Source organism: Xiphias gladius, chromosome 18, assembly GCF_016859285.1.
Source record: "Xiphias gladius isolate SHS-SW01 ecotype Sanya breed wild chromosome 18, ASM1685928v1, whole genome shotgun sequence".
NCBI classification, from domain to species: Eukaryota; Metazoa; Chordata; class Actinopteri; order Istiophoriformes; family Xiphiidae; genus Xiphias; species Xiphias gladius.
In genome coordinates, this window is record NC_053417.1 from 9,660,846 (window position 1) to 9,676,264 (window position 15,419).

General features: G+C 38.4%; 1 protein-coding gene across 1 annotated transcript in view; it reads left to right on the forward strand.

The window, feature by feature from the left end:
- The window catches only part of celsr3 (cadherin, EGF LAG seven-pass G-type receptor 3), a 118,139-nt gene that overhangs the window by 72,628 nt on the left and 30,092 nt on the right, over positions 1-15,419 (forward strand). The window contains exons 16-22 of the mRNA XM_040152676.1: positions 1,969-2,110; positions 4,298-4,418; positions 6,003-6,186; positions 7,430-7,531; positions 7,686-7,780; positions 8,395-8,604; positions 14,901-15,099. Coding sequence (XP_040008610.1) covers positions 1,969-2,110; positions 4,298-4,418; positions 6,003-6,186; positions 7,430-7,531; positions 7,686-7,780; positions 8,395-8,604; positions 14,901-15,099 — 1,053 coding nt within the window. The remainder of the gene's footprint in view (positions 1-1,968; positions 2,111-4,297; positions 4,419-6,002; positions 6,187-7,429; positions 7,532-7,685; positions 7,781-8,394; positions 8,605-14,900; positions 15,100-15,419) is intronic.

Below are 15,419 nucleotides of genomic sequence, written 5' to 3' on the forward strand. Positions count from 1 at the left end.
TGCAGTAGAACAACCTCTTTTTGTGTAGTTAGCTATTCTAAGTGTAATGTTTCTTCAATGCTCAGCTTGTAGTTGTTTCTACTATTTGTGCTAAATTGAAATAAATGACAGTGTTTTTTAAAATTTGTTTTCTCAAACATTGTTGGTAATTTTCTTTCAGAGGAAGCGTTGATTTGTGTTTCAGTGGATGACAGCACGGTGATGCACAGTGGTGGCTTTTTCTTCCAATGGCTTGCCATTGAAAAACAAGAGTGGTGTTGGTGGTAATCGCCGTTTGATGTTTGTGATACAGTTTGTACTTGTGAACTGACTAGTTATTATGTCTGGTACAGTGACTGGAAATACAGCAGTGTTCTGCATATTTAGATTTCAGTAGTTGTTGTGTTGTGCTCTCATTTCATGATTTTAGATGAGAGGGAAGTTCTTCACAGCCATTGCGACTGCCCGTGTCCACTCATTTTGTTATATTTAATGTCTGATTATGTTGATTTTCAAAATAAATCAAACATTTAATGCATTATTTTCCAGGGTAAAAGACTAGAATATCAAACAGATGTACTCTTACTTAACTGAACTTTGTGCCACCTAGGGGTAAAATTAAGTCAAGTTACTTAAAGGCCTTGGAAACTTAATGGGAAAAAAAAATTAGTTATTAATTATTTAGGAGTTAAGTTTAAATCTCAAAAAATACAGCTAATCTGCTTCATCAGGACTGTGTGGGTGTTGTTTGATCGGATTTGATTGACTGTGCTGGCAACACAAGCAAACAACCCACAACTGTCATGACATTTTAATTCAAATCATGCTGAAGTCTGACTGGTTGACAGATGTACGTGGCATCACTTTTCTCCGACCGAGCTCTGCCCACTTTAAACCAGTGAGAAAAGCAAAAGCAGTAATGTAGAAATCTCTCATGTGAAGAAACCAAAACTGTTCTGACTTTAGCAGAACATTGTGGTTTTATGTTGGATCCTTTCACTCATAATAAATGCTGATTGAGAAAATTGATTTTCGGGGCCTTTAAAAGGAGCTCATTTGAACTTTACTTTAAATAAGTTACTCTGTAAAACACAGCTGGATGTGATCCTTCCTGCATGAATGTGATGTAAAAATTCAGACTGGACTTTTGATTCTCATGAGAGTCAACAAAACTTCTTTCTATACCCTGTTTTTGAGACATAATTAGGTGAACTACTTATTTTGTAGAAGTTTTGTGCTAAAATGTTTTACAGGTACAGTAACAAGATTAGAAAGTAGTTAGGTACTCCATCCGTGGGAGTTTCTCTTTCTTTCCTGTCTTACATTTTAACCCTGCTATCTTCATATACAACTAATTTGTATCAGTATGTTTTATAGGAAACATACTGCTACCCTGATTATGTTTTGTGTCCCAACATAACAATGAACTGTTTATGTGGAACGTCTCTGCAAACTGTTCACCATCAAAGCAGTTCATTTGTTTTCCTTTCAATATTTGTCTCTGACAACTACAGCATGATGAACATCTTTATACATTAGTTCTGGTTAGCCAACTCAGAGCACTTTGTTAGGGTCGCGGAAAGATTTTTATTTAAATATTAAAAATGTTAAGATACTTTAAGCATCAGACTGGATGTTTCTCATATTTACCTTAACAACAGTGTCAACATCCTGACATTTTTATGCACAAACATTCCTCTCGATGTTGGGATGCCAAACTTCTTGGATTGGAAGATATTGTATGTTTGCAGTTAATGTAGTCCAGGTAGCAATTATCTTTCTTCCAACAAGTATTTGACAAATATGTTGGGCCTTAAAATATGTTTTTTTAAAACATGTTTTTTTTTTGGGAGACAGGGGTGCATATTTGCTGAATGTGTTTGTATTTGACTTATGGGATAGGAAAAGCTGCACAAATCCACTCAACCAACCAAAAGTACCTGAAGTATTCTGAAAATCAATTATTTACTCTGTAATTCTCTATCCCAGGTTACTATGGTAAAGGCTGCACTGACGCCTGCCATTTGAATCCATGTGAGAACCAGGCTCAGTGCCACAGGAAGCCCAGCTCTTCCCATGGATATATCTGTGACTGTGGAGACAACCACTATGGGCAGTACTGCCAACACAGGTACACACACACACACACACACACACACACACACACACACACACACAAACATTTGACTCAACATTTGAACTAAAGTTAACCTGTGAGATGCCAATATGATGTAAAGCTCTTTGATGCTTCCTGTAGCCCAGCTAAGCTTTGTGTGTGTGTGTGTGTGTGTGTGTGTGTGTGTGTGTGTGTGTGTGTGTGTGTGTGTGTGTGTGTGTGTGTGTGTGTGTGTGTGTGTGTGTGTGTGTGTGTGTGTGTGTCTTAGTATCCTTAGTTCAGCCTTTGTCCCACATCTTCAGTGTTGCATGTAATCCACTGTGGGATGATTGTAGACTTAATGTATAACACACACTCACTCACAGACACACACACACACCAAGGTTATCTGTGTGCGTGTCAAACCGTTTGAAGCGAACATAACCCTGACCTGACCCCATGCTTCCTTCCTTCCTGCCTAAGAAATCCACACAGTTTACAATTATCTCATGATCTGTTCAGTGTGTGAGTGTGTGTCTCAGATGTTTGTCTTTGATCCAGTTAGTGTGTTTATGTTTTTCACAAAAACCCACATCCACGGCAGCATATGAAATAAATGTCTACAAGTGTGTCTCACTCTTGATTCCCCCTGATCTATCTCTTCTCTTTCTTCTGCTCAGTAATTTACAATCATTCTTCCTAAATGAATGCATCCTATTTAGAAGTTTGGCTCATTAATAATTTTTGATAGGTTGTGGGAAGGCGGATGCTAAAATCAACAACATATCCCCACAAGTTTTTGCTAAGCTGCTACCTACTAACTAATTTATGAGTTTTGGCTTCTCAAAGTGAGGATTTGCTGATTTTCATCATTCAAAAAATATATTTTTTCACGCTTAGTCAGACAAAATAAGCAGATTTCAAGCATCAGTTTGTGATCTGGTAATTTTTTAGACATTTTATAAATTCAAGAAAATCAACATATGCATCAATAAAAAGTTTCTGTTACAGCTGCTGCAGCCCTGCTATGTTCAGGTGAATAGCATCTTACAAATTAGAAAAATTAGAGCTTTTTATCAGCTCTGACGCTAACATGATAAATGATCTTAAATGACCTGACAGTTTGAACTAATTTCTCATTTAGGGAAGCCTCCTACAGGACATATTTATACAGCCGGTGCAGTTTCCTTTCAAGGCCCAAACTCCTTCCACTATTTATGATTAGACAAACCATTTGCCTTTTAAGCCCTTTAAGCAGCCAGAAATGCCCAGAAGGGAGGTATGCTTTATTTGGAGAAGAGATTCAGTTGGGAGATGTCATAAAAAGTCTGGAGAAACAAAGTCATTCCTAATATTCAATTAAGATCACTGGTATCTGAATTCTCTTTCCTAAACCCCCCCTTGAGGAACAATAAAGAGATGTACACGAGAGTCTGCATCAGCAGTGAGAGGCATTCATCTCCTCAGTGATCCATTAGGCACCGAGAACAGACAGAGAGCACATTAAGTGAGATGTGAGCAAAGAGAATGAAGGAGCTAAGTGATTTGTACAGTAAACCAGAGTGATAAAATCTGAGTAAAATTTCTCAGGGGCAGAAATTCAGCAGTTTTAGAAAGCTGTTTAAATCCCACATTGATTTTAAAATAAATGAATAGCCATCTTAACAACTGTTACTAGGGGGAAGGGGAGCTCTTCTTTAGGAGGTTACTGTCCACTGCATAGCTGCACCAGCAAAATGGAATTATTGATGATTCAATGTTTTATGATTATGATTCCACAGGGAATATAATAAAACACTCTAAAGGTATTTATTGCATAAATGTTAATCTTCATATCTTGGATAATGGTTGCTCTTTATGACTCAACATTTGCTAAAAGGTTTGCTAAAGTGCATATTCTTTTAACTCATGTCTTTCTCTCTCAAACTCTCTCACCCTACTTCTGTCGGTTTCTGTTCGGTTTTCTCTTTTCACCATTCAATATCAATATTTCTTCTCAGTTAGATCCCTATCTTTGCTCCTTCCATCTCTCTGATTTCTCTCTCTTTTGCTTTCATCTCTTTCTTCCCAACTCAGTTAGTTAGTCATTAGTTGGAAACCAGAGGAAAAGATGATTCCTTTTAAGAACAAATAAAGGTTTTTGACACGCTCTGTTGTTTTGTTTCTCCATACTGTTTCTACCCACGTGTTACTGATTCAACCTGTTTGTGTGTGTATGTCAAGGATTGATCACCAGTGTCCCAGGGGTTGGTGGGGGTCTCCGACCTGTGGACCGTGTCACTGTGACACCAATAAAGGCTTTGACCCCGACTGTAACAAGACCAGTGGTCACTGTCACTGCAAGGTAAACAGGAAACGTACAAACATACACAGCACAGCTTTGAATGATTCCTGGTTAGAGTGCTAAACTGTACATCACTTTGAGAAGTATAGAAAATATATTTTCCCTTTTACACATGATGGAGGAAGTTGTTCTATCAGTCAAGAGAAGATGTGATTAAGGCTGATGGAAACAAGAGCATTGGATTACTTCAATGACAGTAGGCGCAGCATCAGAGGTAGATTTTTAGTGTTATTGAGTCATTTGTCATATAACAGAGCTAATGTAGCTGTTCAGAACTCATGTGAATGGTTTAAGATCTGCTTGTAGGATGCTGATTTTTACACAGTTACGTTAAACATCAGTACTGTTAGAATTAGAAGGACTTCGGTGGTGTAACTCTGCAGCTCACTGTGGCTTCAATTTAATTTCACAACACAGAATAATCATCTCAGTCTGATGGTCTGACAGGCTAATCCTGATATACAGACTACACCAACCATGAAATGATGATCATCGCTTCATATTGACATTTCTGCCTTATGTGAATGTGTACATACATGTTGTAGCCATGTTTAACCCTGTTTTATCCTGGCCTTACTCTGATGTTTTGACCATAATCTTTAATTTCTGATACATGTAGACCCAGGCACACACTTGAAATACACATTTTGCGGATTTCCAAAGATATAAGTACACACACCCTCCATTTGTTTTTTTTACACTTGCACCATGAGCCCATAGGTTAGACATGGAGGTTTTTGATTGGACAGTGGCTGAAAAACTAAAACTGTCAATGTGCCCTTAACAAAGTACTTGAACACATGATTTCTAATGACCTTTGGCTTCTTGTTCCCAATTTACTAAAAAATTCAGATTGAAATAAATTATTTTTTTTGTGCTTGTCATGTTCACAATTTAAAAAAAAAAAAAAAATGTAAAAAATATTTTCATTTAGCCTACATAGTGTACATACCATTCAGGTCAAGGCTGAAACTCACAGCTCTGCAAGTATTACAGTGTACATCTTAAACTGTCTTTTTCCACAGTAAAATGGCAACTATTAGTCATCTTAAATGACCTGCAATTCAAAAAAGTGTATTCCTTTCAAGGTACAACTTGTAGTTTTCATAACGATCACAACAAAATTAACTGTGATAAGACAACATATCCCATAAACATTGTTGTTCCTCCAAGTAACAGCAGACGACTTGTAAAATTCAAATAGTAAAATGGATCATAAAGCTGCTAGAGGCTGACAGTGTCGAGATAATCTTTTGTGTTTGGTAATGACAGTTATTTCCTGCACCATCGTTCTTTTTCAGAAATGTGGTGTTCGATAAATATTCTCATGCAAGTTTAGCAAACTAGATAATAAACTGCCCTCCTTTATCTGTGGCTCTTTTTACACATTGTGCATGGATTGTTGCTCTTGTACTCAGGTCTCTGTTAAACCAGTGTCGATTTTTGTGTCATTGTATAAATCTTGCCCTGTTGCATGTGGTGATGTAATGGCTGACACTATTCTTGGCGCCGTGACATTTTTACATTTGACTGACTTTGATGTGCGTGGCCACTTGTGCATACTCTGTCTGTGTTTGTATTCAGGAGTTTCACTATCGTCTGCGGGGCTCTGACACCTGCCTGCCATGTGACTGCTATCCGGTCGGCTCCTTCTCACGGTCATGTGACCCAGAAACTGGCCAGTGTCAGTGCAGGCCCGGTGTGATTGGTCGCCAGTGCAACATGTGTGACAACCCCTTTGCTGAGGTCACAAATTCAGGCTGTGAAGGTGAGAACAACAGACTGATGTTTCTCATCCGGCTGCGGCTGATGGCTGGAGGCAACATGTTTTGGGTTGTCTGTCCATCCGTATGTCACATTCTCATGAACGTGATATCTCAGGAACACCTTGAGGGAATTACTTCGAAATTTGAACAAACGTTCACTTGGACTCAAGGATGAAGTGATTAGAGTTTGGTGGTCAAAATTCAAGGTCACTGTCAACTCACAAAACACGTTTTTGGCCATAACTAAGGAATTAATTCAGTAATTCTGACAAAATTTCACACAAATATCTAAAAGAATAAAATTATGAAGTGATAACATTTTATATGCAAAAAAACAGAAGGGGAGATTGTGACCCTAATTCATGGTCAGTATGTTGTTAAGTTTCATTTCGCCAAAAAATACACACAATACCATCCGTCCATCTATCCCTTAACTACACTGCTTATCCTTATGAGGGTCACGGGGGGCTGGAGCCAACCGTAGCTGGCATTGGGCAAAAGGCGGGGTACACCCTGGAAAGGTCGCCAATCTATCACAGGGCTGACACTTAGAGACAAAAAACCATTCACGCTCACGTTCACAACTACGGGCAATTTAAAGTCGCCAGTTAAGCTAACACCTATGTCTATGGAATGTGGGAGGAAGCTGGAGGACCCAGAGGAAACCCACGCAGGCACAGGGAAGACATGCAAACTCCTGACAGAAAGCCCAGAACCCAGAACGTTCTTGCTGTTAGGCGCCCACTGCACCACCGTTCCGCCCATACACTCAATACCTTTTAGTAAATTCCATCAAAGTCTTCAAACCAGTATTCAAACTGAGTAAATTATCCATATAGACAAACAGACATGAATGAAAATAAGGAGGCACTACTGAGCTTCCCCCATGTTTGTTCATCACTGTGTAATCATAGGATTTCAGTTTCTATTTGTATTCGGTCTCTTAAAAATTGTCATGTTATATGAAACATGCGTCCAAGTCTGAAATAAAAAAGAAACTGTAATTAAATTCATCTTCTATTTAACATCTTCCAGTTAATTCTGTCTTGCTGTCTTTGTCTTCTGTGCTGCTTTGTCACTTTCTGGTTTTTCTGCTTGTAATTACTTACTCACTCATTTTCATTTTCTTCTCTGTAAGTCAAAAGAAAACATTTCCACATTATTGGTGACTTTTGCTTGTGTTTTAATGGAAAAGTTTATCTAATTGATTAGGATGATTTTAAATGGTATTCTCTCTCTCTGCAGTCATTTATGACGGTTGTCCAAAGACCATCACTCAGGGGATCTGGTGGCCTCGGACGAAGTTCAACCTGCCTGCTGCAGTGCCCTGCCCCAAAGGCTCTGTCGGTCTGTACACATTCACTCACACCAACATGACTGTATTCAACACACAGATATGGATATACTCACATACAACCTAATGCCAGCTTTAAACTTGAATTCATGTCCTTGGGAAATTACGTTGGAGATTTGTAAAATTTCCGGTTTCTTCTCCTCACAGGTGCAGCCATCAGACACTGTGATGCAGAGAGAGGATGGCTGGAGCCGGACCTTTACAACTGCACCTCCCCTCCATTTGTGGAGCTTAATGCGGCTGTATGTGGAGTAATAGCACTAATGCGACTAAACACATCTTCATGTCTTCACACAACTTGTCCCTGACTTGAAAGTGTTGAATATTGGCCAAATCTAAGATTTACCTGTCAATTAAAAACAAAGGTGTAAATTCAGCAAAGTCATCTGCAACTGAACCAGTGGTCACACTACCTGTTTGCTGAGAAGTGCTTTCAGTTGCTTGTGTCTATGACCATGTCCAGCTCCGAGCCTTTTTGGGAAAGTGGGATTTATTTTTATTCAGGGAGACAACAATGCACAGAAAGAGCACACAATAAGTTAGATCAGTCCTGGAATAGAGGTAGACAAAGTAGTGGACCCGGGAGTCTTGTAGTAGTACTTCTGTTTAAGAAATTCTTTGAGGTTGAGTAGGACATGATGCCAGTGTTGCCATTTGCTTGCAGACATGAAATATGCAGATATTTTATATGTGTCAGTAACTTTGAATGAACTAGAGGTACGATACCTCTCTGCAGACATGCAGCAGTGTTGCTGTACACATTAATACTGTCATATTAAATACCAGTCATTCTTAAATAGGTGTAAAAAGGGGATTGATTCCCTTTTTCATGTTTTGTTGGTGTTTATACATCTAGCTTGATTCCCTGGAGCGTAATGAGACAGAGCTGAACACCATCATAGAAAAGAAGCTCGCCCACCAGCTCCGTGATGTCACTGAGGCAACAGCCCGACTCTACGGCAATGACTTGCAGATCGCCGAACGACTGCTATCCCGCCTCCTAACCTTTGAGACCCAGCAGAGCGGCTTCGGACTCACCGCTACTCAGGACGCACACTTCAATGAGGTAAAAAGAAGAACACAATTTTGTCTTTCACTCCTTTTTAATTTTTAACAAACACACGCTGTGTGTTTTACTCTGACAAATTTGTGTATACAATTCAGTAGAAGGGTGAGAGAGGTGAGGAGTGGGGACAGGTGTACAGCTAAAGCTGTCAGAGTTTCTTGAAGTGGCATATGTTGGAACAATTTGAGACATGTTTGCCATTAACAAGGGCTCTTTATTGGCTGTTATTATTTACGTTGGTGCTCTAATCCAAGAGACTCCTTTTAGAAAAGAGTGGACAAGAGCATTCTCATTGCAATGGGAGACAGAGATTCATGGGAAAATGTTTTTTTAATTTTGAAAAACACATGGTAAAAAAATTGAATGTATTTCTGATTATCACAGGCAATTTGTAGTTGTATTGATCCTTTTGATCACCTTATCATATTAAAAGTGCAGATATTGTTGAGAGGTAATTGAAATGATGTTCAAAATACAGCAAATTTGCAGGTTGTGGAAGGTTGTTGGAAAGACAGGCCAGACAGTGAAGTGTGAAAGCCAATAATCATTATTTGCAGTTGAATTTAATGTGTGAAAATCTAAACATGTTATGAAACCAGCTACAGTTTTAAACAGATGTAATTGGCATTATCAGCCAAGACAAGTGTAACCAACATTTTGGAATAGGAGATTAAGGAGAGCTCTTCAATCAAAATAAATGTGTCAGTGTTTGAGATTGACTACTTATCACAAATGATTATATACTGTATTAATTATTACTATAAGATTTAAATGATTTCAAGTTCAAAACCAGACTTCCCCTCTTTATTCTACTAGTAGCATCTACAAATCTGCACAGAATCTGCCAGAAGACATAAAATAGTTGCTGTTATTTTAAGCAGTAGATATGATTGATATACTGTACCATTATGCGATACAGGCCCATTGACTAGATAGTACAAGATGTCTTTTCTCTGAAATGGGAGGTAATGTTGCTATAGCGATACAGCGACAGTAGCTCATGAAATATTGCAACATGTCATCTCCACATATTAACTGACAAAGTTTCATTTTACCTGATACAAGGACTTCAGCTGAGGACGCAGAAGCCAACACAGGATCATTTTAGCATGTTGGCATTTTGACATAAAGTCTCTAACAGACATCTCCATATCATTTTGCTGTAAATATTTATCTAATACATCACATTAGGCTGACAGGAAATGAGCTGTCCATGAATTACAAGGAAGTGGCTGAAGCTGTAAAGTAAAAACCTCCTCTTACCTTTTTAAACTATTGTTCAATTTACTGGCTTGCGAGTCAGAAATTGACAAATTACTTGCTACTATGGAACCAGTAATATGAAATTGATACCCCACATGCTGATGATAATGTTTATACTTTCATTCACAAAGAGAATTTTAATTTAAATTTTTTGTAAAATTTCATTAGGCCTACTTTTGTCACCTGTTATTCAAACACACATTGTTACATGTTGCTATAGTACACAGCATTGCATTATTTAATAGTAGTAGTAGTAGTAGTAGTGGTAGTAGTAATAATAATAGCAGCAGAAGTACTAGCAGCGGTGGTATTTCTGTCAAAAGTAAAGAATATTCATGGTCATGAATAGTAATCTCACACTACCTGGTTATTTAACTCATTAATCCTTAGCCGATGAGTTAATTCCAGCTTGTTTATGCAACTAGGAGGTGATTTATTCGTATGTTTTTTGCTTTCACATTTTTCTTTAATGTCAATATTTCACACAGAGCAGCTTTTAATCATTTATGCTAAAAAGGAGGATTTTAGCCACCTGATGACAGCTGTAGCAGTAGTAGCCATCCTTGCAGTGCTGAGCCAGATAAGTAATTGATATTGTCACTGTTATACAGCTTAGGACGAGTTGCTATGGAAACTGAGTGGCTGTGGTAGTAACATCTGAATATTTTGAGCAAAAGATTGTCATCTTTGTTTTTTTTTTAAACACATGGACACATATTTGAAGATAAAATTGATATTTGATAGAAAGAGTTTTAGATATTTAATTGCATTTATGCATACACAAATTTTTTATTACATCACATTATGTATTCTGTGCTGTACATTCAGTGGGTTAGAGGCAGAAGAGAAAATAAATGCACTCACATTTATCTGATTTAATACACACTTGTTGCACAGGCTGAATTTCCAGATACATACATTTGCTCCAGCTAGGAAACTGAGAACAAAAGAAAAAGGACGCTAGCACACTGGAGTGGGATTTGTCAGTGTTCTGTAAGTGTGCCTTTTACTGAATAAACAAATTACTTCCCCTTTTAACAAACAACATCTGTGAGGGACTGACTCAGTGAATAAAATCAGTTCATAATCAATCATAAATCAACATGAAAATTCGGTTGGAGCACTCAAAAGCTTCACAGGTGGAACCTCACACCAAGTACAGCACATTGTTTCACGTGATCAATACATAATCTTTGGCTAACAAGGACAGTTGCTATAGCAACACAGCAGTAGCAATAAGGACATCCTATAATGAGTGAAATGAAAACCTTTCCCTGCTCGACATTTCTCTTAACTACTTCATCAGAAACATTGCCATTAGGGTTTCATTATTGTTTATGTGGTTTACAGCAGCATAAAGCTGCTATATGTTGCCACAAAAGCACAGTAATGATTTTTATTGTCATCTTGCAGTTTCCTCAATAAAAACCTCAACTCACCTGACCTACAACCTCATTCTCTAAATCAGTTGTACTGCCGGCATCTCATCATCTTGAGTTAATGCAGCAGCTCTGGTTTAGTCTGGCAGTAGTGAACTAAAGCTGCAGTCAGGACATGTTTCTCTCAACAATAAAAAATATATCATATATCTGGTAATACTTGATACCTCACTTTCAGCAGCAGCTATTAGGCCAGTTGAACAGTTAATGTAGAAGCCAGTTACTATAGTAACCCAGCAGTGGCAACAGAGCCCTTTGGCTGCAGAAGAAATGAAGGAAGGCAAGGAGGAAAGCAGAGTTTTCACATCAGGACTGTAGAGTTAAACAGAGGAAGTTGAAAACCGCTCATGTTCAAGCTGTGTGATACTACTGTACCTCCACCTCCGCCTCTCTTTCAGCCTTTCTGTGACCTTTGCCTGCCTCTCTTTCTTGTAATCATGCCATCTGTACCTCTTCAAAACTCTTCATATCTTTTTCTTTTTGTTAGTTTCTGTTGTTTTTCCACCCCTTTTCTTGTCCATAGATAAACACAGGCCATATGAGCTGTCACAGTGAGATAAGGGTCCGAAAGTTTTTGTAAATGAGAGATTTCAGTTTTTAATTTTTAAATTTGCAAAAATGTCTAAAAACATTATTTCACTTGTCATTTTGGGTTACTGAGTCCAGACTGATAAAAGTGTGCAAAAAGTGAAGGGGTCTGAATTCTTTCCGAAGCCACTATAGCCTACTTTGGTTTAAAGCCTAAGGTCCATGTTAACATTTTTCATGAGGAAATTTTGGCTTATTTAAATCTTACTAGTAAATCTGTATTCCAGATTTTCTGTAAACGAGACCTCATGGTAAGAGGAAGCAATGAATGGAAACTGAACTCGGCAGGTTCAGCAAGCATGGGTGCATGTTTGTGCAGAGGAATATTTATTCATAGCAGTGTGTTTTTCACATTTGTTAGGCTGACACTGCCACAGTGTCTTCTTATTAGTAATAAAACACTTTAGACTTTCTTATTGTTCATACTAGGTCACCTCAGAGGTTATCTTACATAAATACACACCAACTGTTAAACACAACTCAACAACCGTCTGTAGTACTTTTACGAACAGTCAAATTATGTAACAAGTAAGTCCAAAAACTGGAATAGGAATCCTAAAGTGTGTTTGTTGTGATGCCACCATATCATCCATTTTGTCCTTTGCTCTGTGCCTTTCTTCGCTCACATTTTCCATCTAATCGCAACTTTCCTCCATGTCTCTTTCTTGCATCTCTGAGCTGAGCATAAGCTTCTGTCTACAACTTCTTCTCTCTCTCATTCTCACATTTTTTCTCCGTGTCACTTACTTATCCACAATCCCTGTTTCTCATTCTTTCTTCCTCTCCTTCTACACTACTCTACATCTTTCCTATACTGCACTGTATGTTATTTTCCTTGTTTGTCTGAAGGTTTACTTGCGTATTTCTTTTCATTAGAGTTTTATGTGAGACTGCAGTGCTTTATTGGGTCTGGTGCAATCTGACTGCAAGAAATTATATTGAGTACTTTTCCTCTCTCTCTCTCTCTCTCTCTCTCTCTCTCTCTCTCTCTCTCTCTCTCTCTCTGTCTCTCTCACACTCTCTTTCTCTATCTGTCTCTGTTACTATCTCTCTTTCTTTGTTTCTCTCTCTCAAATCCCATTATTACTCTTTGTTTGATCAGAACATTTTGCAAGGCTGTGCAGTCTAGACTATCTATAACAGGCTTCCATCCAGAATCACAAATACTCCACGAGAAGCATAAGAAAGGCACTGTGCATAAATGGCCACACGGCAGTGGTAAAACTTGCTATTATTGGAGTCAGGACTTGTTTGGAAGTTATTTTTTTAGATCAGTTTACAATGTTCTTGTGGTCCTAGTCAGAGCGAATAGACTGAAGGCTTTACAATGAGGTCCACCTTAGATTTCTTCTCTCCTCAACCACAATTAGGCACAATCTTTCTCCTTTTGCTACTCCCTCTATTACACTTCATTGTCTGCAGAAGCCTGCAGTGCTCTATCAGTTGTTCTGCGGCGAGGCCCAACCCATGCTCTGTATCAAGTTCCTTGTTCCCTTTCCCTCCCCTCTTCAATACCCTGATATTCTTTTCTTTTCTTGACATGGTGCGCAGAGCTGATGCGTTATTATGTCTGAAAAAGCACACTCTGGCTCTTTGGTGAGCCCAGAACAACAGACACAACCACATCACTTGTCCTTTTCCTCCCAATCTTCTTGTCTTTCCGTCCTCCAAACTCTGACTCCCCTTCTGCCTCATTATTTGTTTCTGTCTATTGTCTGTCCTTTGTGAATTACTGTGCTGAATTGGTCACACATTTTGTCGGTACCTGCATCTATATTTTGGTTTGGTGTCAATTTTTAACCATTAAATATTCAAAAACAAGAAACAAACCAACATCAGTATCACAGGGCTTAAAGGACACAGGGTGCAAATTCAAGCAAGACACCTTTATAGAATTTAACCATTAAGAATTTCTATTATAGAGTGAAAGATAGTGATTAGATATGGTTGCAATTTGCATTATATTAGACTGCTGCACAAAGCCATACAAGTTTTCAGTCATAACATAGTAGTGATTGGCTATAGTTGATATTGGATGTGTGCTACTTCTAAGGTAGATTCCTCAATTATTATAAATTCTGAAATTAAATTCCATTGTATAGAAAAACTGAATTACAAGACATTTACAATGCAGAACTAAGAAACCTGGTGAAGAAATGTTGAGATGTGGTATCAACGTAATGTTAACTATGTGGAAATGTGATTCAAACAATGAATATTATCATAAATGTTTATTTAGGACCTTTCATACTCAAAGTAAAACAGAATGTTTTCAAACAAAACACAGAAAGATTGACTATTGGGATCTCACACCCAAGACTGCTGCTGGCTTTCTGTCGTATAGTGCCAGCTTCTCATCCAGTGCTCATCAGTGCAGTCAGTCATTAACTGGGTGGTAAGCCACCATGCATACCTTATCTCAAAGTACTGAGATAAGAACCACCGCTGTAATAGAGGAACATTATGGCAGCCATCAGAGCTTTAAATCTGTATTAAAAATTTAGAAGAAACCATTGTAACTGATTGTCCCTGTTGAAGGTATTGTGTTTGAATGTCTAGCTTTTGTTAGCATTATGTTGTTATAAAAAAAAAATTTCATATTGTTTTCAAATCTATTTCCAGTCTTTGGAAAAAAGAACCCTCTTGTCCTATATATCTCTTTCCCTTTCCTGATCTACAAATGTGAAATATTTGTTACTGCAGTGCTTTATTGGGTCTGGTGCAGTTTGACTGCAAGGAATTGTATTGAGCCCTTTTCCTCTCTCTTTCTTTCTGTCTCTCTGTGTGTCTAGAGTCGTGTTTCTTTGTTAATGTCTTCTATCGCTCCTTCCCTTTCCTGATCCACAATATTTGTTACTTTTCTATCTTGTGTTTTTTCTCTTCCGTTGTCTCAAATACACAATCACATGTTGTCACTGACTCCTTGGGGGCAATCAATAGAAGCAGTGTTCTTTTTTCCCCTTCCTTCCATCTTTTAATAATGATTCCTATTTCTACTGTTCCCAGAACATTCTGCGAGGCTGCAGCGTGCTGTTGGATCCCAGTACCTCTGGGCTTTGGCGGGCTCTTGCACAGAGTCAGAACCACATCCCAGGTGGCGGTCCGGCTGAGCTGACAGAGCTGCTGGAGCAGTATGCCCAGACTCTCGCCCAGAACATGAAGCTAACCTATCTCAACCCTGTAGCACTAGTTGCTCCCAACATAGGTGAGTTCAGAATGACTAAACACAGGCACAGACACTCAGACATGATGCAATAGCTAATCGCCAGTCTAGACCCTATAAAAGAGAATACCACAGTAATAAAATCTTAACCTTTACAGACGATTTGCAGTGGATTTCTCATAATACTGTACATCACTACTGTGAAATCAGCTAGAATGACTCAATGTAAAGTGGGAGATGAACAGTGCTAATGCAGATTATGATGGTTAAGCCAAAGCACTGGCAGCAGCACAGAGATATGCATTTCACACTCCCACACACACACACACACACACACACAGAGAAGCTGATGCTTCCATCAC